At 65.1% G+C, this 26126-nt stretch overlaps 2 protein-coding genes across 3 annotated transcripts in view; one reads left to right on the top strand and one right to left on the bottom strand.

Annotated features, from left to right (window-relative positions):
- Positions 1 to 12487, bottom strand: part of KCNT1 (potassium sodium-activated channel subfamily T member 1) — a 43362-nt gene extending 30875 nt beyond the window's left edge. The window contains exon 1 of one of the 2 annotated variants that reach the window (XM_037036383.1): positions 12183 to 12487. In XM_037036383.1, coding sequence (XP_036892278.1) covers positions 12183 to 12277 — 95 coding nt within the window. In that variant the 5' untranslated portion in view covers positions 12278 to 12487. The remainder of the gene's footprint in view (positions 1 to 12182) is intronic. The other variant, XM_037036385.1, reaches the window with a different exon arrangement.
- Positions 12488 to 21896: 9409 nt separating this feature from the next.
- Positions 21897 to 25560, top strand: SOHLH1 (spermatogenesis and oogenesis specific basic helix-loop-helix 1). Its single transcript, XM_037036744.1, has 7 exons — positions 21897 to 22081; positions 22611 to 22758; positions 23004 to 23125; positions 23207 to 23304; positions 24156 to 24342; positions 24734 to 24804; positions 25325 to 25560. The coding sequence occupies exons 1-7, from the start codon at positions 21921 to 21923 to the stop codon at positions 25540 to 25542; spliced, it is 1005 nt and encodes a 334-aa protein (XP_036892639.1). The 5' UTR covers positions 21897 to 21920; the 3' UTR covers positions 25543 to 25560.
- The last annotated feature ends 566 nt before the right edge of the window (positions 25561 to 26126 follow it).

Here is a 26126-nt window from a genome sequence, read left to right as displayed (position 1 = left end):
GGAGGGGGTCTCAGCGCCCCGCCGCTGCCAGGGGCCGCCCTATAACGGAAGTAGTAGCAATAATCACGACACTCAGGGCGCTGGGGGCGGGGGGGGGGAGGGAGAGTGGTGCGGTGACAGCTGGTGGCTCTTGGCCACTCACCTCCGCAGGCAGGACTGCTGGAGAGGGGAGAGAGCCCTTGGGCTGGGCCACGTGCTGCCTGTGGGTCCTGGGGACCCAGGTGGTGCCCAGGATGGCTGCCCAGAGCCCTGCTCGGCTGCCCAGCCCGGACCAGGCTGGGTGGGTCCACCCCTCCCACCCAGTGGGGCACTGCTGTCCGCGGGCAGGCCCCCCACAGATGCTAGGGGTCCCACCTTCCCCCGTTTTCTACCCTCAGAGCTGCCAGGGAGTCCATGGGGGCAGGCCGTTGTCCGTGCCGTCCAGAACCCAGGCTCAGTGTCAGCATGAGGTCCCAGCCTCGGACCCTGCTTTGTGGATGCGGGGCGCCCTGTGGGACACCCTTCGGGACATGCTCTGACCAGCCCACTGCACCCGAACTCCAGCCCACAGTGCAGACTTTTGTTTGTTTTGCAAAATGGGGAAAGTGAGGCCCTGCTGCCTGAGAGAAATGCCTGCCCCGGGAGCTGGAGACAGGAAGGGGAGGAATGAGGACTCCAGCTGCGGGAGCCCCGGCTCTCTGCTGCCCAGTTCCTTCCACTTCCCAGACCAGGCTGAGGCCGGGGAGGTGAGGGCATCCACCCAGGGAGCAGCCAGTGGGCATGAGCAGCCAGAGGAGCAGGCTGCGGGGGGCTCCCCAGCAGCAGCCCTCCTGACCCCAGACCGCTAAGCGGAGGCTCCAGCCGCCCATTTCTTCACCCCACTTGTGACCCTGCCCACCGCCCCACCGGGGACTGGGGCTTGTGGAGGGTTTGTGGGAGAGGGCGGCCCCCTCCCCAGCCCTGCCCGGGCGTGGCTGACTAAGAAACTTGGTCGTGGATGCCACTGGTGGTCTCAACAAACGCAGACCTGTGCACCTCCCCAACCGGGGCTCACGTCCGTACCTGCCCTAGGGAAGGAGGTGTTTGCATTGGCCGGGTCCCTGCCTGCCCCTGGGGAGAGGGGCCGAGCACGTGTTGCCCGCTCCTTGCCTTTCTGGTGGGAAGACATAGCGTGGAGGCTGAAAAGGAAGACAGAGCTGGCAGTGCCGGGACACGCCCTGTGGTGAGCTCAGAACACTGGGCCGGCGGGGCTGCAGGCGCGGGCTGCACCCTGCGTGGCCAGGTTGGGGGAGGGGGCGCTGCCCGCCGTCTGCGTGGCTGCCAATACCCAGGAAAAGGGCTGGGTGGCAGGAATGCCCAACGTGCAGCCCAGGAGGTGGAGGAAGCTGCCAGAGGCTCTCCAGGTGCGGGGCTCCTGGGGACCCAGGCTTTACCAAGAGGGCAAGGGCAGCCGACTGCAGCCAGCCTGGGGTGCCCAGGCAGGACGCCCTGAGCACGTGAAAGCACAGGGGCCCGAGGGTCCCTACCATGCTCGGGAAGGCCCAGTGTCCCGCCCGTCCACCATGAGGGTGGTGTCTTTCCCCACCCTGGTTTGAGAGAATGCTGTCCGTCCTCAGGTACTGATGGCGTCCTGGGTCACAGTCCGGTGACAAAGTTGGACGTCCCACGTTTTGTGGGGAGGGGTCTTACGAATGCTGTGGGTGACATGCGTGGAGGGAGGAGCACCGGGCACCTGCCAGCACAGGCTGCGATCTGCGTGCGGGGCTGTTCAGGTGGCGGCTGCAGCACTCAGACTCGGTGGGTTGGAGAATGATCTTCGCTTTTGTCACAGAAACTCAGGTGTTCCCCAGGCGGGGAGGAGAGGCAGCCCCCAGCGGGGACAGAGGCCGTGGTGTCTGGTCATGGGCCACTGTGAAGCCTGTCCTGCAGGACCCCCGGGCCCGGGCCCCCGAGGTGACGCAGCACTCCTCCCGTGGCAACCTGCAGCCCCAAGGCCGTGCTCAAGGTGGGGCAGGTAGAAGGCACTGTCGCCCTCCAGTCAGTGCGACCTCACTCCCTGCACCACAGCCAGGCGGGGCGGGGGAGGGGTCAGAGTCTGCCGCATCTGCGCTGAGTGGGACTGCCAACACCCTGCTGAGGAGGGGAAGACTGGAGGGGGGCGGGGAGGGGCTAGGGTGAGGAGGTGGGTGGGCAGTGACACCTTAAAATTGAGATGTGGACAAGGAGGGGGGCAGGGGCCAGTGGGGTGGGACACATTCTCAAAGTGCCCGGCAGACGGGGAGTGGGTACAGAGGAATGTGACTCAGCCTCAGAAAGGAGGGAAGGACTGACGCCCGCTGCCACCCGGACGGGCCTGGAGGACACCGTGCCGAGTGAAATGACACAGGAGGACGTGTATCTATGGTCCCGGTCACACACGGTCCCTGCAGGAGGCACACCCACAGAGACAGGGCGTCCACGGTGGGGCCGGGGCTGGGGAGGGGTGGGAGTGGGGTCTCACGGGGACCGAGTGTCCGAGTGGGAAGACGGACCGTCCTGGAGAGGGTGGTGGTGGCAGTGGAGGACGGTGGCAGTGTGACTGTCCCTGCTGTGACGTGCATGCCCCGACGGGGTGGAGAGGGCCAGCGTTATGCGTGCTTTTCCACAATAAAACTGTTGGGAAGAAAGGGAAGCCAGCACCCAGCGGGAAGGGCTGGCTCCCGCTGGCAGGAGCAGGGACAACAGAGGACTGGAGGGACGAGGAAGAGAACTCGGCGGGTGAGCGTCCTCTGGCTACGCTGAAAAGGCCCCACCCATTCGGCGGCTCAAGCACACACAGATGCCCCACCCCCCCATCCTGGAGGGGGGCCTCCCCGAAGGCTGAGCAAGCCCAGGGGCTCTGCGGGGGCTCCGGGGCAGCGGGTTCCTGTCCCTCCGGCTTCTGGATGGGGCCCTGCTCCTCGATCCGGTCCGCCCCCCTCTCTGAGGACCCCCGGGACTCTGGGGGGCCCACCCTGATGATCTGGGACCACATCCCCTCTGAAGACTCTTCGTCACATCTGTAAGTCCAGAGGTCGAGTTCAAGAGGTGGGCATCTTTGGGGGACACGGTGAGCCTGCGCAGATCCAGGGGTCAGTGCAGGAGACCTGGACTGAGGAACCCAGGAAGAAAACACCTTCACTGGCACCAGCCGTGGCTTCCTCGCCGAGAAAACTGGGCGTCGGGGAGAAGGCACAGGGCGTGTGCTGCCTGTCGGTGGGATGGTTCTCCAGCGCACGCCAGTTCCCAGGGACGGCGGATGGCAGCCCGGCAGAAGCACAGGGCTGATGCTCATGCAGAGGGTGGGGGGGCCAAGGGCCGGAGAAGCGGACGTCTGCCAGCGTGGGGCTCAGTGAGGATGCTCCGTGGGTGGAGCTGATGGTCACAGGGACGGGTCCCTGTGAAGTGGCAAGGGGGAGCCTTAACTGCTCGGTGGAGGGCTGGTCTGTTGTCACCCCCTGGCAGCCCCTCTCGCCATCTCACGGAGGGACAAGCAGGTCGTAAGGAACACGGGGCCTGGTGGCACTTTAAAGGTTCTCTTGCCCAAATCATTCAGGCTCCGCCCTCTAGGCCCTCAGGCCCAGTTTCGAATATAACTGGGGGCAGATAACGAACAGGCACGCAGGCCCGTGGAGGCGGTGGAATCCTCTGTGGGACAGGAGGCCTGTGCCTGCGTCGCCTCTGCTGTGTGACACCGAACCCCCAACTTCGCAGCCGCTCCCGCGCTGCCTCTCCGTGTCCATGCTGCTGGTGAGAGAGAGGCCGGCACAGCCCAGCTGGGTCTCTGGCTCCAGGTTTCACGGGGCCCAGGTTGGTGTCGCAGGGCGAGCTCTTGCTTGCGGCTCCAAGAGAGGTGGGCCCCAAGCTCACCCGTCAGGTTCAGCTCCCAGTGACTAGGGCCTGAGGTCCGCCCTTCCTCTCGGTGTGCTCAGTCCCTAAGGGCAGGTGGCCCCTCTGTCCTTACGGGGCTGGCACTGGTGTGTCACCTCTCCGTGCCAGCCAGAGCAATGGCTCTGTGCCAAGGGCTCTGAGTAGCCTGCGCCCCATGGGCAGTCTCCTCCGGGCAGGCTCAAAGCCAACTGGTTGGCCACCTGAACTGCAATGCCAAGTCCCTTCTGCCCAGGGTGTGAGCTTCGAGGCTCCAGACTTGTCTCACAGACCAGAGGACGCGGAGACCGAAGGCCGCGCGCCGAGGTCCCGGTGTGGGCAGCACTGGCTGTCCTGGCTTTCCCTCTGCGCCTGTCCCAGATTTCTTCCTCTTGAGAAGGACACCAGGCACACTGGAGGAGGGCCACCCTACTGACCTCCACTCGCTTCATACCTGGAAAGAGCCTATTTCCAAGTTGGGCCACATTCGAGGTACAGGGGTTCGGGGTCCAACATACAAACTTCCGAGGGGTGCAGCCCAGCCCCAACACCCATGAGCGTGTAATCCTGGGGACCATGTCATCCCATTTGGTCCTGGGGCCACAGCGGGCAGGAGCCAGCCCAGGTTAAAGGAGTGAGGGACTGCTACTCGCCAGACAGCACGATGCCTGGACTGAACAAGCGGGAAGGTCCCGCTGGAGGCCACGGGCTGTCTGCCCCAAGCCAGGTCTGTCCTGTGCCCCCTGGAACGCCCATCCCTGGCCCCCACACCCAGGGCCCCCACTGGGCACTGCCTGGGGCTCCCTAAGCTCTGGCGGGTCACCTCCTCCCCTCCCCAGTGCAGGGTGTGTGCGGGGGGCAGCTGGCCTGGTCACCACCCCCATCAGATTTCTCCCTGATGTTTGCTGTTCCCAAGCAGCTGTGACGTTTCCTGGCATGTGCTCGTTCTGTGCCTGCCATGACAACTGACCCCGATGGAGTGGCTTTGGGGACAGAGATGTACTCTCCCACGGTCCAGAGACCAGAAGTCCAAAATCAGCATCGCTGGGCTGAGACCCAGGTGTGGCGAGGCCGGCCGCGCCGGGTCCCCCACCAGGCCCTGGGGAGGGCCCCCCTGCCTCCATCAGTTTCTGGGGCCGCCTCTGTGTTAGGTCTCCCTCTGCCTGCCTCTCTGTTCTTTCTTTTAAAGTTGTGGTAAAACATCCTAAGAAAACGGACCACTTCAACCTTTCTTGCCTCCCTCTTGGAAGGACACAGGGGATGGCCTTTCGGGCACCAGGATACCCTCCAAGGTCAAAATCCCCGACATGGCCCAGGCTGGTGCGGCTCAGTGGGTTGGGCAGCGTCTTGCAAAGCTAGAGGTCATCGGTTCAATTCCCAGTCCGTGGGATTGGTCCCTAGTCAGGGTGCAGACAAGAGACAAGCGGTTGATGTTTCTCTCTCCTTCTCCTCTCTCTAAAAATAAGTAAAAAACTTAAACTCCTTCACTTGGCCACCTCTGCAAAGTATCTGTCACGTAAGGCCGCATGCACGGGCTCCAAGGGCTAGGACGACGATAGACAACAGCTTTGGGCGCTGTTGTTAGAGGCCCTGGAAGGGTCCTGCCTGGCTGGCCTCAGGTACCCTGGGCGCCCCTCCTCCTGCCCAGAGAATCCAAAGTGAGGAGATGGGGCTGGCGGGGGGCATCAGTGCGGGGTGTCACAGCCTCCTAGGCATTCCAGCCACCGCCAGGCCCCAGTGGAGTCCTTGGCTACCTGTCCCTCTGAAAGGGCACTTAGGCCCGGGGTCCCTCTCCCTGCTCCCAGGCAGCCCCCCTGTCTGGGCCCGGGGGATTCACTGTGGAAGGGGCCCCCAAAACAATGGCAGACTTGTGGGGCACAAAGAGGTGAGCGTCAGCACCCGGTTAGCCAGGAGGAGGGTCTGGTGCTCTCCAGGAGGCAGGTGGGCGGGTGAGATGACCCCCCCCGGCCCGGCAGCAGCCCCCGAGATGGGCACTTGCTGAAGGGCCACTGACGCTGGGGGGGGGTGATAAGGAGGGAAGGGGGCCCACTCAGTCAAGGCCTCGATTGATGGTGGTCTTGCCACTGCATGCCTGAAACTAAAACAAAGGAACACTGAATGTCAACTGTAATTGAAAAATAAAATTAAAAAAAGAACAGGAACCAGGACACAAGCACCCCATGGGCTTGGAGTGGGGGTGCAGCCAGAAGGGACCCCTGGGCCTGGAAGGACTGAGACACGGGGGCCTGGCTAGGCCCCTCCAGGCTGGGGGTCTGCCCCTGCCAACACAGGGCCATGGAGAGGACCTGGGCTTCCACATCCATCCCCTTAGCTGCCCCCACCAACCTGCACTGGGCCTGGGCCTCCGCCTGCTCCGGATGCCCTCGGCTCCTCCTGTGCCCCGTGACCTGCAGGCCTTCCCCCATCCTCACCGCCCTTGGGGGGGGTCACTGGGAGTGACCCCACTGGAGCTGTGTCCCTTGCCTGCCCAGTGGCCTCCTTCCTGGGCTGCCATGGGGTCAAGGTCATGGAGGCTGCAGGCAGGCCCCGCCCCTTCCTCCACTGTGCACGCTGGCTGCAGGGGGCTGGCCTGGGAAGGTGCCCGTGGCTGGGCGGGAGTGGGGCCTCTGTTCTGGGATTTCACTTTCAAGCACATTTGCTTTCTTTATTTTAAAAAAGATTTTATTTATTTATTTTTAGAGAGAAGGGCAGGGAGGGAGAAAGGGAGAGCTGGGCCAGCTGGGGACCTGGCCCACCACCCAGGCATGTGCCCTGACCGGGGATTGAACCCTCGACCTTTCAACCCATTGAGCCACGCCAGTCGGGGCTGGAGCACACTTTCAGCCAATTTAGGGCCCGTCCGGAGAACAGCCCAGCAGGAGGACGGGCTGTATTATTCAAAGATGGTCCCAGCTGGCTGAGGGGCCCACTGACAGGGGCAGTGCCAGCCCTGCAGGCTCTGGGTGCTCCCTACAGCCCCACGCCGGGATCTCCCCTGGCGACCCGACAGGGGGGCAGGCGCTGCACCGCTGGGACCCCAGCTTCTGGGGCCTCCCCACCGCACTTGTGCCCTCTGGTGGGGGTGTCCGTGCCCTGGGGCTGGTGTAACAGACTGCCACACACTGGGGTCTTCCAACGACAGGAATTTACTTTCATCTCTGAGGCCAGAATTCAGAAGCCAAGGTCCCAGGGCCTCCCTGCCCCAGGAGTCTCCCGGGGAGGGTCCTGCCCCCAGCCCCTGGGGGGGGGCCCACGTGCCCCCGGCTCCTGGCCACATCACCCCAGTCTCTGCTGTCTTCATGTGGCTTTTCCTGTATGTGGCCCCTTCTCTTCTTACAAGGACACCAGCCCTCGGAAGGAGGGCCCACCCTAACCCAGGATCGGCTCACAGCCAGAGCTTTACCCTAATAACACCCACAAAGACCCTATTTCTAAAACACCACAGACTCCCTCCTGCTGAAGGCCCCCCAACTAGCTGTGCCACCCCGAATGGGTCCCTTTCCTGGGGGATCTGCCCCTGTCAGCCAGGTGACAAGCCCAGTCTGAAGAGGAGGGGACGCTGCCAGCTGGCCCTTGGGCTGAAATCAGAGCACAGCTTGGTCCCGAGTAAGGTTCCCTGCCGCCCAGTGACAGCGTCGCCGCACCCCAGCCCCATGGACTGAACGTCTGGACCCCTCAAACCCATGCGGTGACACCAGTGACTGCGAGAGGGGGTGGGGCCTGAGGAGGGGCTCAAGGTCAGATGAGGTCACAAGGGTGAGCCCCTCACAGGATTCCTGTCCTTACAGGGACTGGGGCTCTCTCTGCCCCTCCCCACCCCCACGCATGCACCCTACCAGGGCACAGCCAGAGAGCGTCTCCAACCCAGAGTGGGGCCCTCCCCAGCACCCACCCGCCCTGGCTGCCGGTGCCCTGACCTCACAGCCGTGGGCCCGCTGTCTGTCGTGTAGGCCCCGGACTGTGGGGCTGAGAGGCTCGGCCGGACACTGTTGCCTCCCCCTTGCAGGGGCCAGGCTTCGAGGCCAGGACACCACTCACAGGTCCATGGCCCGCTGGGGGAGCAGGTCTGCCTGTGGATGTGAGCACAAAGCTGCCGGTAATTTTCGTGACGCTGTAGGGCCCCCTCACTGAGTGGCGGGTTTTGCTTGACACTAACTCAGGAAGACTTTGCTTTGGCGTCATGCGCTGATTTCGCCACCGCATTCCCCCAGGCAGGCTCAGAGGCAGCGAGGCGCCTGAGACACACAGGCCCCCGCCACAGGGGGACGCCTGCCTCGCCATCCCTGGGTCTGGAGGTGGGAGGGGGGCCCGGAGCGGGGCTGGAGGTCGGTGGTGCAGGACAGGGAGGACAAACCCAGGGAGGCCCTGAGGGGGCGGGAAGTAGGGGGCGGCCCCCAGCCCTTTGCAAGGGGCTGAGGGCCTCTGTGCTCAGCCCCCACCAACCACTCCAGGGCGGGCAGCGCTCTCCAGCCCAGCTCAGCGATGCTGTTTTCAACAAGCCCAGGTGAGTGGCTCTGAGAACAGGCTGTTCCTGGAAATGCCACTCCCTCCCGCGGGGCCTGCATCCCACGGGAAGAGCCTGGCTCTGTCCCCGGCCACTGGGACCTGGGAAGCCTGATCCACTTCTGCTCAGAGGTGGGGGCGGGCAGCCTCTGGTGGACCCTCTCTGGGCCCAGGCTGGAGGGCCCCGAGGTCAGGAGCAGGCCCTGCCCAAGCTGCTGCTCCTGCTGGGCCAGGCAGGGGCTTGTCCTCATGGCCCCCATGCTCTTGGCACAGGGGGCCTGCCTGTTCTCCCGCTTCCTGGCGTGCTGTGTGAAACAATATTGGTGTTGCTCAACCCCAGAGAAGCATGTCCTCCCTGTGGCAGGGCCCCCCCCGCGGAGCCCCCCAGTGCCTGCAGCCTTGGCCCCTGATGCTGCGCACAGCCCGCCCACCCACCTGGCCTGGGAGGCGGGGTGGTCCCTGCCTGTGGTTCTGGGACCTTCAGGACAGCTGGGCTGCGTGCAGGCTGGGAAGGCAGCAGTTCCCAGGACGCTGGCCAGGGGGCACCAGTGGGCAGGCCCCTGCCCCCTACTTGGGGCTTGCCCACCCCAGCCTTCTGGTCATTGTCTCCTTGTGGGGGACAAGCCCGTGGGTGGCTGCCATTTCCTGCACCTCATGGCTCCTTCCTGAGCTGGAGAGGGTGGGGCTGAAGCCTCTGTCCGTGTCACAGACTAGGGGTCAGTGGTAACCAAAGCCCTCTCCCTCCCCTCTGTCGCTGCTGCATCACAGCCACCCTTTTGGGGGTGGGGGTTGTTATCCGCCCCCTCCCAGAAGGTTTTGCAGCCTGGCTGGGGGCTGCAGCCCCTGAGCCATTGAGGAGGCCCTCGGACCCCAAAGCATATCCCCGGGATCACATGCTCAGGTTTCCAGGTGCAGGGGAAGGCCAGTGCTGACCAGAGGGGCCAGGGCCTCCCCAAGCTGCTCCTGGGCAAAGGGGCAGCGAGCTGTCCAGGCAGGACACCCCGGACCTGGCCCACAGGCAGCGGAGAGGTTGCCGCTGGCCCTCTGCTGCCCTGGCAGGCTCTGCCCCACTCCCCACCTGGCTCCCAGGAGAGGCGGAGCAGCCTTCGCCTACATGGGCCTGGTCCTCCCCCACCAAGGCCACAGGCGTGAAGCTGTGGCGGCTGGAGGCTGTGGTGACTCATGCCTGTGGCTTTATTTCTCTGGAGAACAGCAAGCCCTGCCCGCCTGCTCACTACCCAAGGAACCAAGGTCAGGGGCGGCAACCCCCCGCGCCCCACAGAGCCTGTCCTGGGCTGTGAGTGGGTGCAGAGCAGGGTAGGGAGGGATTCTGGGCCAGAACTGAGAGAAGGCTGTTGGGGAGGGGTGGGGCAGGGTCTGCCCTGTGTGGGAGGTGAGGGAGCCGGCCTGATCTCTGCCCCAGATGTCCCCTTGGCGTGGGCTTCACCCACCCATACAGACCTGGCCGCTGCAGCCCAGACCCCCATGCTGGGCCCTCCAGGGGTCCTGTAGGACTGTCCCAGGGTCTGTCCAAGCCCGTGTGAGCTCCCCGAGCACCTCCTGAGTGGGCCCGGGACCTGCCGGGGGCATAGGCAGGTCTCGGCCTCAAATCCTTCAGGCCCCTGGCCACGCGAGACCCAGGGCTACTGCCCTCTCTCACCCCAAGGAGACATCCTGGCCACCTCCGCCTCACACAGGGGGGTCCTGATGGGCCAGGGGTAGCCTGCCGCCATCCTCACTTTGGAAATCAGTGATGGGGCTGTGGCTCAGTCATGAAGGATGGAGGGTGGAGTGGGGAGACCCGGAGGCTTTGGGGGTGAACAGCGCAGGCACCAAGGAGGTGGCCTCCTCCCCTGGGGCTGGGGTAGCAGCTCAGAGCCCAGCTGCAGCCCTCACATGTCACATGTGTGTCCTGTGAACGGGGGTCAGCCCCCCCAAGAGCCCCATCCTGGTCTCCTGCACTGCCCACCTGTGAGACCTGGGGGAGCAGCCCAGGAGCACAGGGTTCACAGCAGGGCTGGGCCGGCCATGACACCCCAGCAGCCGCCCCGGGCAGAGAAAGTTTGGGGAATGAGACACATCTCCATGCGGAGAGCGAAGGAGTGGCCCCTGCCAGGCCCCACAGCCCCTTTGAGGTTCCCCAGCCCCTGCCAGGCCCCATGGCGCCCAGTGAAGCCCAGAAACCCCTTCCAGGTGCCACAGTCCCCACCAGGCCCCAGAACCCTGTCGAGCCTGAGCTGGGGGAGGGGGAGTGAATACTAGTGGGTATGGGGTTTCCTCCTGGGGTGATGGAATACTCTAGAACCAGACAGTGCACAACGCTGTGAGTGCCCTAAATGTCCCCTGTGGTACATTTCACGTTTTGTGTAGTTCACTGCAATAAAAACCCCAGGCCACAGGGTCCAGGGCATTGTGCAGGGTTCGGTGCCTGCCAGCCTCCCTTTCCCCAGGGTCCAGGGGGTCCCCCCAGGCAGACACTCACCACCCACTCCTGAAAACGAAGGGCTGTATCACTCTGATTGCATCAACACGGTCACTGGCCTTTGTCAAGGCATCCTGAGCCCACGGGGGTAAGGGGGGGGCAGAGGCAGCCGCCATTCCCGGACCAACCCCAGCAGTCTCTGGGCTCCTGTTTCCAGGAATTGACCCTGTCCAGCAGGACAGGCACTGAGGGGCTGGTGCTGACGTGGAAGGTGCTGAACACAGCCCTTGGCTCAGGGAGGCCCCAGCCCTGCCCGGGGTCCCAGGACGGCAGGAGAGCCTGCAGCCACGTCCACCTGTCTCCACAAACTCTCCCCTGGGTCCCATGTTCCTGGGTGGCTCTATTTATGGCCGCAGCGCTCAGCCCAACAAGATGTAACAACCTCTCGCTCAAAGAGCCCCTTGCTGGACCTGAGCCCCTTGATCCCAAGTGGTGAGGGCGCTGACCTCCAGCCCCCCTACTGCACTACTTGGAGAATGGGACGCTGTGTCATGTGAGGTCTGCCAGGCCGCCTCGTGTGCACCGGCCTCACAGGCTGACCTTCCCCACTGACACGCTCTCCCAGGTGCACCGTCACCGGGCTCCTCAGAGTCCTGACAGTCTGCAAACCTCAGCGCCCTGTGCTCTCGCTGGACACCCGCATTGTTGGGGAAACTGAGGGCTCACCGGTTCAGCCCCCCAACACGATGCCAGGAAAGCACTCCCCTCCAAACCCGCAGGCTCCAGCCCTGGGAGTCCTTGGCACTGCCGTCCCTGGTCCCTGGCAGGCGTCACAGCACCTCCCCCGAGGCTGACAGTGGGAAGGTGCTTTGCCGAGACAGCTATTTGGGGCAAAGGCAGAGGGAAGCAACATTTCTCCCAGCCTCCTGCCAGCCCTCTCCGCACAGGACCTATTCCCAAGGGCTCGTTCCGGGGTCCTTTACAGAAAGGCGTAAGTGCATTTTGCTTGTGTCTGCCCAGGAGAATTGGAGGCGAGGGAACGTTGTCGCCCTCAATTAAGTGACCACAATATGAGCTTGAAGGACACGATCGCTTCATTAATAATAAATGGCCACCAGCCCTCCGCCAGACTGGGAGTCTCTCAGCCACTAGGGTGCCCCCAGCCCTGGTTTGTCCCCCAAAGAACATCTGCGAGCGGGGCCGAGGTGCTGGGAGAAGACCCGGGAGACGCCTCGGCACGGAGCACCCCATCCCATCTCCAAGGCGCCCCCCGCCCATCCCCCCCCCGCACCTGGAACTTCTCGGGTTTCAGAAGCCGGAAAGTTGAAGGGCCCCGCCGCTTCAGCACCGCGGACAGCGCCACGCGCACTGCGCAGACCCCGGCCCGCCCTACCTGTCGTCGTTCTGGAAGTACTGGTCGCCTAGCAGCAAGTCCCGGAAGCGGTACCGCGGCGGCAGGGGCAGCACCTCCGAGTCCAGGTCGCTCATCTTGAGGCTAGCGGTGTCCAGGGGCACGCGGTTCCCAGCGCCAGGCTGCCTGCGGGCACACGCCGGCGCTCCCTCAGCTCCTGGCGCGCCTGGCGGGCCTGCTGCGCCCCACTGCCCCGCGCACCCCTGCTAGACCCTGCCCCGCCGCGTGGCGCGCCCGCCCCGCAGCCTCCCTGCCTGCTCCGCTGGCCCCAGACCCAGGCACCCCCCGCCCCCGCACAGAACCCCCACCCCTGCACGCAGAACCGGCCCCCTGCCTGCGTGGCACCCCACCCCCTGCCCGCGCTGACCTGCCCGTGCCAGCGCCGTGGCCACCGTGCCCGCCACACCTGCTGGGCTCACTCCGAGGCACCTCCAGGGCACAGGTGAGTTTTGTAGCCACCAACGCAGGGGCAGGCAGGCGTCCACTCCACCCCTGAGCCCCAAACTGCCAAGGCTGCCTGCTCTGCCTCCCCCAGAGTCAGGAACACCCACCTCCACCCCACAGCTTCCTCTCAGACCCCGGGCTGCTGGTGTTGGGGAGCGGCCAGGAAGTGGGAGGCAGTCCTCCATGGCCTCCCTGGGGCCAGGCAGCCTAAGTCAGATCCGAACCTGGGAGTGGGTGTCAGTGGGGGAGGGCGGAGCCCTCTGGGCCAGTGTTTCCAGCCCCCACAGCTGAGATCTGGCTGTGGTGGGGCTGAGGCCTGGGGCCAGACCAGGTCCCAGGAGGGTCCTTCTGGTCTGCAGCCTTTCGGAATCTGAGCCTCGTCTTCCCGGGCTATTACACTTTCCCTGGCCTGTCCCCACGCCAAAGTGAGTTTTGGCTACCGTTACCCACATGTGGCAGGGGGGACGGGGGCCAGCAGGGCCACCAAGCTGCCAGCTGCCAGCCTCCCAGTGTAGCAGCGCCCAAAGCCCTTGGGACATCTGCACCAGGACCTCTGCCCACTGCCCCCCATCAGGAGGGCCACTGCGAGCCCTGGCTGGTGTAGCTCAGTGGATTGAGCGCGAGCCTTCGAACCTGAGGATCGCGGTTCAATTACCCAGTCAGGGCACATGCCTGGGTTGCAGGCCAGTTCCCAGCAGGGGACGAACGAGAGACAACCATACGTTGATGTTTTTCTCCCTCTCTCCTTTCCCTCTAAAGATAGATAGATAGATAGATAGATAGATAGATAAAATCTTTAATACGTGTGCACCCATGAACTGGTGGGGACTCAGGGCAGACGCCAGGGCTCCGACCCCAACCGGCACCCTGGACTCCTGGTCCTTTGGCATCAGCTGACCATCCAGGCGAGCCCTGCCAAGGCCGCCCCTCAGCGCTGCCCCTCAGACAGCCCTAGCCACTGCCACGAGACCCCTGGGAGGGCAGCATGCGGGCTGTGGCTGTTCAGTGTGGGGGACCCTGGATGGCCCTTCTCAGCCCCTGCAGGGAGGCAGAACCGGCTGGAGGAGAGGGGGTTCTCCACCCCATCACCCTGTCAGGCCTGGCCCCTAAGGTGAGGGACAGCAGGGGGACCAAGGAGCCATCTCAGCCTCCTGGCAGGTGCAGGAGGTTGCTGACCACACACTTAGGAATGGTAAGGGCAGGAATGGTAAGGGCAGGCTGTGCCCAGAGGCCAGAGGGAGGGCCACTCACCTGGAGCAGGTAGGCCGGTACCTGGCAACCCTCCTCTCTGTGCTCAGGCCAGGAGGGGCAGCCACATTCCCTGAGCCTCCCCAACCCAGGGCCCATCCCTGGCCCCGCCCCTGGCGTGACAGCACCCCCATCCCACAGCCCCCGAGAGAGGCTCAGCAACCGTCCCCTCCTGCTCGAAGCTGCTTTCCCGGGTCACAGGTCCAACCCCAAGGAGCTGGCAGCATTTGAAAAATAACATTTTCCTAATTGCATCAGCGTGGCTTGTGTTTGTCCTCAGTCACAAGCTGGCTGGGCCACAGGGAGCCTCGCAGCTGGGCAAGGGGGCCCTGTTTTCCCAGCTTTGCCCGTTTCCTGCTGAAAACCCCTTTCCAAGGCAGAGCCCGCTGGCCCTGCCCCCCGGGCACAGCAGTAGCCCCCACTGCAGGTTGGGTTTCCTCCTGGCCTCCGGGCCCCGACGTGAAAGGGCTGGTGGTGGACCTCCGTGTTCTGGGCGGGGGCGGGGGGGCACAGGGAAGGAAGTCAGAGCCCTGCACCCCTCCCTGGAATGCGGCCCGGGGAGGTAACCAGAGCACCGGCCCCCCGCCCTTGCCCTCCATGTGGCCGAGACACTGAGCACCGCCATGAGTAGGGGGGGAGGGGGGGAGCAGACGCCCTGCCCACGTGGGCACATCTGTGAACCTGGGATGACCCTGTCCACGGACCCTGTGAATGTGAAACACCCCGCACAACCCTGCTCTGAAGGGATGCGAGCACAGGGGGTTTCTCTGGGCACCCAGCAGGCAGATGAGGCACAGACTGTCCCCACTGCTCGGTGACCTCAGTTCAGGGGGCAGTGGGGGGCCCGGTTAAAGGCCATGTCTCATCCACAGGGCCATACAAGGAGACTGACCGTGTGTCACTTGTTACTGGACGTGGGACCGCCTGCGCCTCCGTGCCTAGTGTCCCCTGTCCCTGGGCGGGCCTCAGGGAAGAGGGCCTGTTCCTCAGCCTGGCACGTGACATCCTGAGAAAGTGGTCCCCTCGCCCTGAAGGCTCCATCTAGGAGCCCAGACGGGGGCTGTTCAGACTGACCATCCGGGGTCCGGGGTGTGGCAGGCACTCGGCCCCTCTCCTAAGACGCATGGTTCAGTGGCTCATACTCAGACCAGAGTTTCCAAAGAGCCTGGCAGGCCACAGCAGCAGAGGCTGGGGGTGCATATCTGTGCACACACGTGTGGGGGTGCATGTGTGCACTGTGTGGCGTGCCTGTGCACACGTGTGCACGTGCCTGTGCACAGCTTACTCCCCATTCCCACCCAGGGTCCAGGTGAGTCCCTTGGACACAGCGGTGTCACTGGGGCGGGGCAGTCAGGCACTGGGCTTGGTGCCCAGGAGAGTGGAGAGCTGCCGGATGTCCCTCTGCCCACGACAGAGTGCGGCGCTTCCTTTCCATAGTAATTAAACAGCGGCAGCAGGGCCCAGGGGCATCAGTGGGGAGTGGGTTTGGCACTCATTGCCGCCTCGGAGACGCAGCAGGACCCAGGGGGAGCTCAGATACCTCATCAAGCCCGGTTCAAACTGACGCTTCTAGCAGCTTCCGCACACACCAGGCAAGCCCGGTGGGCGGGGAGGAAGGGCTGGCAGTGGTGTGGACAGCCGGGGTGGGAGCCTTGTCATCCCCCTGGACCATCCTTAAGCCCTGGGGCCTGACCTCACCCCTGCCCCCGTGAGCCAGCCTGAGAAGGACTCGGTGTGCCCGGGTCACTCAGTGGCAGGTGGTAGGTTCACGTCCAGATCACAGGGCCCAGCCCTCAACCCCGGGGTGCCCAGGAGTGCCCATCCTCGCTGCAGCCTGTCCTCTGGCTGAAGCTGCCTGAGTGGCCACCCCTCTGGCCAGACACCGAGCACCACCGTGAGGGTGCTCGCTTGCTCAGAGGTGCCTGGTGACCAAACCCAGGCCGGAGCTGAGCTGATGGGGTGGTGCTGACCCCAGAGCCGGGGCCCCTGTTCTGGGGAGCTCCCCGAGAGCCTGCCTGAGCAGGGGGCATGGCGCTCCCTCTGCCACAGCAGGGCCTGGGGGCTGCCCCCAGGGAAGGAACGCTGTCTCATTTGCAGGGGGCCTGGCCCTGCTGAAGGGCAGAAGCTGCTGTGTTCTGTGACCCAAGGACCGCCATCTCCGCCTCAGACAGGCACTTCGTCCCCAAGGTGGGGGGGTCCTGTGCAGGGAGAGGGTTTGGAGCAGGCCACAGCACCATCTCCCTGGGGTCCAGGCCATGGCCACAGGGCCCAGCTGGCCCCCAAGGGCTCCCCGCTAGGCTGCTGGCCCTGTGGGGCCCCAGCCAGGGCTTGCCTGGGGCGCGGCAGCTGCTGTGGACCCTAAGCTGTGGCTGGAGTGCCCACTGGGTGGTCAGGGGAATGGGGACCAGCCTGGCTCTGCAATGAATTCATTTGCCCTCCCAGGGCCATGCTGCCCCCACAACATGCAGGTAGGGGGGTCGGGGGCCCAAGGCTGTGCAGGGAAGAGCCAAACCCGCTCAGGCCCCCAGGTCACCTCAGGTCCCCAGCCGCCTGCCCTGAGAGCTGGGTCCATGTGGCCACACCCACCTCTGGTTCAGTTAGTGCGGATGCTGCCCAGAGCCAGGGCGGCTTCCTGCCCAGTACGAGTGTGACTCCATGCCATATTCCCGCCCTGTCCCCTGTGAGCATGACAGACAGCTGGGGCCTGTGGGCAGGGGGTGCCAATAGGAGGGTCCTGCACTTGCCCACATGGAGAACCCCTGCAGGGCTCGCCCACGGCCACAGGCGCCAGGTGGGTCCCAGCTGCAGCTCCTTCCCCACGGGCTCCTGGAGCCTCCACGGGCTGGAGGCGATGCCACGGCTGCCCTTCCGGGGCGGAGGCAGCTGGCTGAGAGACCAGTGCCAGCAAGGTCCCCGCATGGAGCCCCTGGCTGTCTCACTGTCATCGTGCATGACAGTATCGTCGGCCAGCAAGGACCGGTGCTGGGCAAGCCTCGGGGAGGCTGCCACCCTGGGGTGGTCACCACGCCCTACTGCTCAGGGCTTCACTGCCCCACGCAGGATGGGTTGGCTGCAAGGAATCCCAGTGGGAGGTCCTGACCATGGAGTGGCCCCCCTGGGAAAGGCCTCTCCAGGCCCCGGCTCCCGCCTGTGTCCTCCAGGGTCTAGTATAAGCCCCTCCTCCAGGGCCAGGCCTGGCCTGCTCTCAGACTCCACAGAGAGAAGAGGTTGGGGGTGAACAGGGGTGCCCCACGCACAGTCTCAGCCTGGAGGGCTCCCGGGGCACCTGTAACCAGGCCTGTGTCCACAGGTGCTGCTCCCGGGCCACACTCGCCTTGGGGCTCCACCCGAGGCCACGCACACTGCTCCCCGACCCAGTGCCAGGCAGGGGCAGTCCCCTAGCTCCAGGTCTCCCACAGAGAAAGGACGTGTGCACAGCCGTGCCCACCCAGCCACATGTGCTTGGGGGCCAAGGCCCACGGACACAGGGGCGTGTGCATTCCCTGCCCATCAGCACTCCCCACCCACGAGGGTGTGTCCACATGTGCCCGTGGACCTGCTAGCACAGAGGAGCCCTGACTCTTGTGGAAGCCAGCACAGAGGCAGGTGTCCCCGAGGGCGGCCCACCAGGGGCACAGGCTGCAGGTTCCCTGATCCTAGGGTTGGGGAGGGGAGGCGGGAGGAGAAACCTCAGGGGAAATCCTTCCAGGAGAGGGGGCCTCTGTCACACCAGGCCCCTGACACACTGACAGGCTGAAACACCCAAGTGGCTGGTGGACAGGCCAGTGCACTCAGAGGTGGCAGCAGACCTGGGCAGGAGGACACAGCTGACACTCACGGCCCCCCCCTTGGATGGAAGTAGGGCTCTGGGCTGGTACCCCCTCACCACGGCCCCTTCTCACTCACCTCGCCCTCCTGAGCTGCTGCTGGGGGCGCCTCTGGATGAAGGCAGAGCCCTGTGCTCCCTGCGCTCCCCCCACAATCAGGGAGCTTTCCCCTGGGGCCCGGCCACTTCCTGCTGCCCTGTAGGCACTGCTCCCTAATATGGGCCTGGAGGGCCAGCGGGGACCTCCCAGGCATGTACCCTGGCAGGACACCAGTTTGAGTCTGTGCCCTCTGTCCTCAGGGTCCAGAGGGTCCCACACTGGCCCTGGAGGGCAGAGGTGCTGGGAACTGAGTTTGGGGAAAGGCCAGGCCAGGGGTTTCTGATGGGAAGGCACCAGGCAGGAGGCAGTGCAGTGAGCCCTGGGACACTGGGGTCTTCCCAGGGGCTCCCCACAATGGCTGTCACCACCAGGCAGAGGCCTCTGGACCTGGCAGTGACAAGGGGTGTGCCCACTAACCGTTGGGGTCGCTGGGGCCTGGAGCCCCACATATAGCGGGAAGGCGTGAGGTCCAGACTGGGGCCAGGCCCTGGGCCAAGCCTCCCGGGGCCCCCACTGCCTGGCTTCACAGCCCCCCAGTAGGGCCAAAGTAGACACTCGAGGCAAAGGTGGCGGACCCCCCAGCTGGAACCACGGCACTCTGGCTAACACCATCCACCACCTTTAAGGACAGAGGCCTGCCCGAGACCAGACCACTGGATGCCAAAGTTGACCCCACTGTGAGGCCCAGAGCAGGAGGCTGCCCCGAAGGACTCCCCCCACCTGAACCCCCACTTGGCCGAAAAGGGTCTTCCTTCTCCAGCTGAAACCATATTCCCTGAGCCACCTGGCCTTTCCTGGGAGGTTGGGAGTGGAATCCTCGCCCAGCCTGCCCTTCCAGGGAAGGGGGTCCGTGCCCGGCCGCCTGCCATCCCCTTGGCCCCAGCACCACCCCCACTCCAGCCGGCGGTCCAGGGTGGGTGTGTGCAGGGACAGAGGCCAGCTCTGATCTGGGAGGGGGAGGGGCTGTCCCCACAGGTGCCAGGAGGAGAGGGGGGTATTTGAGGGGACTGAGCCTATCAGGCCCAGACCCTGAGGACACAGAGCTCAAGTCTCACGTGGGCCAGGCGGCCAAGCCGGGCAGGTGAACTGGGAGATGGGTTACCAGGAAAGGCGACACCTGGCGGAGGAGGGAGACAGGCAGAAGGGCAGCCAGAGTCCAAAGACGACAGAATTCGCAAGAGCGCTCCTGGGACCACACCGTGCCTGACTGAGGTGACCTGGCTGGCCCCTCAGAGTGGCCCAGGGGAGGTCCAGGCCACACTCACCTCACAGGAGTCCTCAGCTCTCCTTCCCAAGGACACCACAGGGACAGCCAGTTCTCGGGCACACGCTCCTCCCCCCAGCTATACCCCTGGTGCCCCCATGGGGTCCAGGCCAGTGCCGTCCTGCAGAGGGGCCACCCTGACCCTTGACACATGGCTGGAAACTCCCCTGCCTAGCCTGGTCTCCACCAGAGATGACGCTGAGACCAGCCGCCCCACCCCTCACTTTCCATACGGGAGGCTGAGTCCTACAGTAGAGTGGTTGGTGGCAGCACCGGTCCTCAGGCTCAGGCTGCCCGCCTTTTGGGTCCCCTTGTGTACCCCTCCAGCCTCAGAAGAGCCTGATGGTGCATGACCAAGAGGACAGGGCTCTGCCCGGCTGGGGATTGTCACACAGGCAGTTGCAGGCGGTGGGTCACCTGGAGTCTGGGTCCTGGCACAAGATGAGGGGCAGACTCGTGAGTCCGTCCTCTGGGGCTGGTGGGAGAGGGAGGGAGGCAGGACTGTCACCCCTCTTCCAGGACCCTCCAGAGTGCTGTGCTCTCTGGGCCTGCAGCCTGGATGGGCAGGCTCCCTGTGACATCCCAAAACACTGCACAGAGAGGGAGGGCCAAGCTCCCCATCTCCCAGGCCACCTGAAGCCCTTGCCAGTTGCCCTGCTCCTCACACGACTGACGAGCAAATGGAGCCCCGGGAAAGGGAAGTCAGCAGATGAAGGTCAGCGCTGGAGACCAGGGCCCCTGCCCTTCTCTCCCTGAGAGCACGCCTACACCCCAATTGGGGCTCCTCCTGGGAAGACAGGCCCTTGAAAACCCACTTCTATGTGGGGCCCCCTTGCCCCCTGCGCACAGCCCTGTCATCCCCACGCGGCAGCACCCCAGATGGCCCTCCCAGGCTCTGTGGAAGGGGCGGGGAGGCCCGCGGGCGCAGCACCGCTCCCGCGCGCGGGGCCACACCTGCCCGCACCACGGAGACGCTCAGCCCCGCATGCAAACATGGCCGCGCTCTGGCCACCTTCGCGTTAAGGACGCAGACGGACAGACGGACGCACGCCGCCGGGGCACCTGCTAGTCACTGATGTAAGTGCCCGCCGCCTCGCCCGGGCTGGTTGTGAGGGATGCCCGTTCCCCAGGGTCGTCAGGGAGGGCGCTCGCGGGTCCTGGCCCTGGAAGTGGGGATCTTGGGGATGAGGGGTCCTGGGGGTGGGAGGGCTCTGGGAGTGGCGCTAACCCGGACCGGGGACCCTCCGCGAGGGGAAGGGCGCAGCCGACTGTACCTGGGGGCGCATCGGCCGTCATCGAACACGAAGGTCCCGTTGGTGTGGCCCCCGCCGCGCGCCCCCGCCCGCGCCCCACTGTGGACACCCCCTGGGCTGCGCGCGCTGTCCGGGAGTGGCATGCGGGCCGGCGGCGGCTCGGACCCGGAGCCGAGGGAGAAGTGAGTCGGGAGCGACAGGCGACTTCTTTGCTCGCTTGGCCCTGAAAGAGAACACTTTTCTCTCTCGGATTAAGGGGTGGGGGAGCGCGAGTTCCGGGGTCGGGGTTGCGGCGCCTGGCGGGGCGCGCCCCCTGCCGGTCGCTCCGGGAATCGCGCCGGCGTCGGGCCGGGCCGGTGTGAGGGAGGCAGAGTCCGACCGGTAGGCGTCCGCCACCCCGTCCCGAACTGGCCCTTGTGTCCCATAGAGCTTGGCCAAACAGTTACCAGACCAGCCTCCCCCTCCCTTCCACGTCCCCTCTATTTGGTCCCCACTTCCACCTGCCCTACAAGATACTGGAAGCCTTCGTCTCCCCCTCCCGTTAGGTAAGAACAATTCTTTTCCCTGAAGCCCTCCCACCTGCCCACCTCTGGGCCCCTGGACACCAGGCCCACGTGCCAGCGCGGGGCCGGCTGGGGCTCCCGGTGGACTCCAGCTTGGCATGCTGCCCAGCTGTGTCCTGGAAGTTACCATTTCACCCCGAGGATGCCCCCTTCCTGCCCCCTCCCTCCATGGGCTGGGAACTCTTTGAGGGCGGAACTTATGCTTCCAAATAACCAGCGCCCAGCTCGAGGCTGTCACCAGAGGCACCCATGGGCCGGGAGTGGAAACCACACCCACGTGGGAGCTGGGCTGACCCCCGGGAAGTGGGGCAAGAGGACCACCCCGGCTGGGCCCCCTGCCAGGGGCAGCGCTGGGGGATAGGAGTGCAGGCACCCAGGTGCCCTTCTCCCGCAACTTGGGCATGGGAAACACTTGGCTTCCCGCGGGTTGCTCTGGCCAGGGGTAGAGGGCTGTGTGCAGGGGCCGCGCGAGGGCAGCGGGCCAGGTGCGGGCTGCCTGGGAAGCACGTGGGGGCGGGCAGCGTGCACGTGAGTGGGTGGGGCTGGCAGGACGCGCAGGCGTGGGGCGTGCGCGCGGCGGTCTCAGGCTTAGTTGCTGCCTCCGCAGCTGTGTGCTCATGGCGTCACAAGGTCCCCAGCCCAGTGCTGGGGTTCCCCAAGTCCCCATCTCCAGGGGGTGCAGGTGAGGAATTGGGGATTGGGGGCGCCAGAGGAGGTGAGGTGAAAGGCCTCTGCCCAGGGGTGCTCTCGTTTCCCGCCCCGCCCCTCCCCCTCAACGCACTTCCGCCCAATTGTAATGGATCGAGTCCCAGTCACCCACCCAGCAAGGCTCACCGGGGGCAGAGCTCCCCCGCGACTCCAAACCGGGTGGGAAAGGCGGAAAGGGTGGGGGAGGGAGGAGGGGCCCAGACCATGTTCCTGGGCCACCCAAGCCGTGCCCTGCACCCATCCTCAGCTGCCCCCGCCCCCCACGATACCCTTGACCGCATCTGGGCTCCGGTGGTTCTGGGGGCCCATGGAGCATGGTGTTGTTGACTCTTCTTAGCGGCAGCTCGTCCCCGACTGGCGCCCAGCAGCACTGCAAGGACTCCGCTGGGGGATCTGCCCCAGTCAAGACCCCTGCAGTGGTGGAGGGTCCCGCCTCCTGCCTCCCTCGGAACGTGCTCAGCGAGAGGGAGCGCAGGTGGGTGCCGGTGGTACAATGGGTGGACAGGTTTCTGAAAGAGTGGGGTGGGAGTGGGTGGTAGGGGAGGTCAGATTTGTGGGTGCAGCCCACCTTCAGGCAACTTGGATAGCCTTGTGGTATCTGTTCACTAAGGGGACAGTTGACCTGTCCCCAAGGTAGAAGAGAAAACCCATGCGGGTCAGGAGCCACTGCTGCAGCTCCCTCTTTGACCTGAAGCCCTGGGCTTCTTGAGGGTGTGCGTTTAGGTCTTCTAGACCCCGGACTCTGCGGGCACCCACGCCCTCCCCACACCCTAGGGCAGTGATGGTCCAGGCCTGGGCTGGCTGTGGCAGGGGGCTGTGCCGGGACTTCGGTCTCTGCAGGACTCATGCTGCTCAGAGAGCCGACCGTGGCCTTGGCCTTTGACCCTTGACCCTTCTACCAGAGTAGCCCTCAGAGCTGCCCCAAGGGGGTTCTGGTGGCTGCAGTCCTTTCTCCTGGCCAGGGTGGGCAGGCTCATGGGCGTTTGTCACTTGTCTGGAAGCAGGAAGCGGATCTCGGCGAGCTGCGAGCGCCTTCGGGCCCTTCTGCCGCAGTTCGAGGGCCGGCGGGAGGACATGGCCTCAGTCCTGGAGATGTCGGTGCAGTTCCTGCAGTTTGCAGGCCCCGCGGTGCCCGGTGGGGAGCAGCAGGCTGTGAGTGTGTGCCTGCGCGGATCTGTGTTGGCGCAGGCTCTGCGGCCGATGCGCCTCCTGCGTTGGTGGCACTGTGGCCTCCACCTCCAGCCCTCAAGTCCCCCACCCACGGTGCCAGCATGGGGTCAAAGTCTGTTGCCATGAGCAGGGTCCCTGGGCAGGGCGGCCCACCACGCATCACTGCCCACTTTTCCCGTGGGCTCCCTGGAGACTGGGCCTGAATGCTGTGTGTGTTCTGATTTCAGGCTGTCACTCCCTCCGAGGAGGTGTGGTGGCCCAAGTGGCAGGAGGACGTTCTGCAGCTGGCCCTGACGCGTCAGAGCCCCACAGGCACACCGGGCCCTGGGAAAGGAGCACCCGTGACCATGTCCGTGTCCCCTGTGGGCGGGGTGTGTGGGGGCTGCAGATGCAAGCCCCTCAAGGCCCCTTTTGTCTCTGCCCCACCCAGGCAGCGGGACCCTCCCAGCTGTGTGACCACAGGTGTAGACCAGGGCAAGGCCCCCACGGTGGGGGCTGAGGTGCGGAACAGGCCAGTGGCGCCCCCTGGTGAGCGTGACTGGGTACCAGTGTGGTCTCCAGGCCCCCAGGAAGTGCGGGACCCTAGAGGGACTTGCTCCGCCCTCCTCGCCCCTATGGCCGCTGCTGTGTCCAACTCCCTGGGAGCGGCCCCAATGCTGCAGCAGCTCTCTCTGCCTGTTTCTTGGTGGCACTGAGGCCAGGGTGTGAGTCATGGACCCAAGGCTGTCCCCTCCTCTACGTGGGGGCCTTGGCTCCCTGACACCACCCCCAGCCAAGCCCACAGGGCGCCTCTCATGCTAGACCCCTGCCCAGCTATTTGTCTCTCTCTGGACTATGGCTGCTGGTGATGGCATTTAAGCCGCCTGCACGTGTTTGCCTGTGGCATTGTCCCCGAGAGCCACAAGAGGCAAGACTGCCTTCCCACTCCCCCGTGTGCCCACCAAGGAGGGGCCGGATTCCCCCTGGATGGGGCTGTCAGCAGACTGGGCCACCAGGGACCTTGAGGACCCGCTCGCAGGGCGTGAAGGTGCTGAGGTCACTCAGCAGGGAGCTGGGCTGAGGGTGGTGCCCCAGGTCAGGGGTTATAGGCATGTGGAGAAGGGCGGTGCCGCAGCATGAGGCTCTCCAGGTCTGAGCCCCTGGGTTGACCAGAGGTCAAGGGGGCACCACCTCCAGGAAGCCGCCCTGGCCCCAGGTGTTAGATACCTCACTCTTATGCATTCACTGTCTCCTAGTCATCGTCCGCCTCTGCGCATCCTGTCCATGTCCCATGTCCCATGTCCCATGTCCCATCGGGGCTCCATGGGGAGGAGCTGGGTCTTCAGGGGAGGGCCACTGCCCGGGCTGGGAGGCTGACCCCCACCTCACTTCTCCCATAGGGCTGTCTGGCCTGGCGCAGTGGACCCCAGGCCCGAACCCCTCCAAGGTCCTGAGGGCAGCCCCGGCCTGGCCTCCCTGCTCTCAGCAGCCAGCCTCCACGCTGGTGAGCGAAGAGGCGCAGAGCTGCCTGGGCCAGGCCGGGCCCCTGGCTGAGGGCACTGACCAGGCTGTGCCGCCGGGCACCAGGTGGGTCCCCCGCCGGCGCGTGCGCCTGTGGGCATCATCCACCCTGCCCTCCTAGGAAGGTCCTGCCCCTCCCTCACTGCATGTGTGCACCGACTGCTGAGGCCCAGGCCAGCCTGACTCTGCTCTTCTTAAGGAGTGTTTTTGAAAACACTCCGTCTTTCTAATGGTCCTGCGTTGACTAATAGTGGAGGGGCTGGGGCTTGGTGCACCGCTGGGCCCAGGGAGGGAGCTGGGGGGGCAGGGCGGAAACCCACAGCCAGGTGCACTCCGGACTCAGGCCAGAGCGGGGAGCTGTGGATCTGTCTGAGCCTGAAGCCGCCCTTAGGGCCACACCTTTTTCTTGAGGACCCAGGCCATGGGATCACCACGGCCAGTCTCTTTGCCTGTCCAGGTACGTGCCAGGGTGTGACGTGGAGGATGGGCTGTCTTTCCCGCCGACTGCCAGTCCTGACTGGTGGCTGGGTGAGTAGGGGACGCTGGGCTGGGCCCCCTTCTCCCTTCACCGGGGCAGGCGTTGGGGCAGGGGTTGCAGAAAGATGTGCCTGGGTCCCCCTTGCTGTGTGACACCCAGGTCCCAGTGTCTGTCTCCGAGCTCTCATTTCTCCTCGCTGGTGTGTCACTGGGAGGGAGCGTCTGCGAGTGTGAGTGTGAGTATGGCATGGGGGCTGGCTCTCAGTGCCTCTGTCTGGGCTGCGTCCCCACGAGGACACCTGAGCATATGATGGGCCTAGCGTCTGTAAGGCTCCGTGTCAGGGGGCGCCTCCTGTTCTGGCCCGACAGGGCCTCCTGGGTCTTGAGCAGGGCGGGCAGGTGTGAGCCCCACCCCAGTCCTGGCACCTTGGGGCCCCATGTCACCGATGAGCAATGGGCTTCTGAGTGCAGGGGGCGCAGATGCGCAGGGATGGGTGTCTGCTGCACACTGACCCACCTTCCGGCCCCCAGGGACCTGCCTGCTGTGCTCATGTCTCACATCTACTTCCAGAGTCCCTGGAGGGCAGAGGCAGCAGTGGCCTCGCTCAGGCCTCAGCCAGGAGCAGCCCACTGGACAGGATGGAGCCGGGCTTCCTGGCGGACCCTGAGCTCAGCTCCCAGGAGCTCCCTGACGGCACCTTGGAGACGTGGGGCTGGGATGCGGGCTGTGCCAGCCTGGCCCTTCGGGATGAGGGGGACAGCATCTTCCCCGACTTCTTGGCCTACTAGGCAACCAGGGTTGAGCCTCAGGAGTATAAAGTGTGTGGGGGGGCGCGTTTTACTGTGGGCCCAAGCTGCACCTGCGCTGTGGTGCAGCGAGGCTGAGCATTAAAGGGAAGAACAGCGTTCCCAGAGGAAGCAAACTTCTCTGGTGTAATTAACACGATTCACTGTGCAGGCGGCTTTGCTTCCGCTCGGAGCGCAGGGCTTTTGTTCCTCCGCCGACCTGGCCTCGTGGCTCCCGGAATAGCCCGGCTCCGGGTGGGGGGCCCCACAACCGAGTGTTCTGTGTCCCCGCCTGCTCCCTAGAGAGGTGGGCCCGGGACCCCTTCCTCCTGCCCATGAGGCTGGTCTGGGGTCCCAGAGGGTCTATCAGGGTGGCCCTGGTTCCCTCTCTCCAGGCTGGGTGGCCCAAGGAAAGAGCCTTCCCACCCCAAGGGGTACTGGGGCACGCAGGGAAGAGACCACCTTGCTTCAGTTTTGAACCCCCACTTCCCCATGGGCACGGCTTCAGTCCCAGCTGCATCTGACCCGAGGATCGGGGTGGGGGTGGGTTACTGTGAGGGAGGCCCAGGCCTGTGTCTGGCCAGACC

Source organism: Sturnira hondurensis, unplaced genomic scaffold (genome assembly GCF_014824575.4).
Source record: "Sturnira hondurensis isolate 20B ecotype Veracruz unplaced genomic scaffold, ASM1482457v3 Scaffold0022908, whole genome shotgun sequence".
Taxonomy (NCBI): domain Eukaryota; kingdom Metazoa; phylum Chordata; class Mammalia; order Chiroptera; family Phyllostomidae; genus Sturnira; species Sturnira hondurensis.
Note: the sequence above shows the minus strand (reverse complement) of the source record. Positions and strands in the feature narration are given on the sequence as shown.

Excerpts from the sequence above, each read along its gene's own strand:
- SOHLH1 (XM_037036744.1), top strand. The coding sequence starts at position 21,921 with ATGGTGTTGTTGACTCTTCTTAGCGGCAGCTCGTCCCCGACTGGCGCC. Across the intron at positions 23,305-24,155 it reads CAGGCCAGTGGCGCCCCCTG|GGCTGTCTGGCCTGGCGCAG; the intron begins GTGAGCGTGACT and ends CTTCTCCCATAG. Across the intron at positions 24,805-25,324 it reads CAGTCCTGACTGGTGGCTGG|AGTCCCTGGAGGGCAGAGGC; the intron begins GTGAGTAGGGGA and ends ATCTACTTCCAG.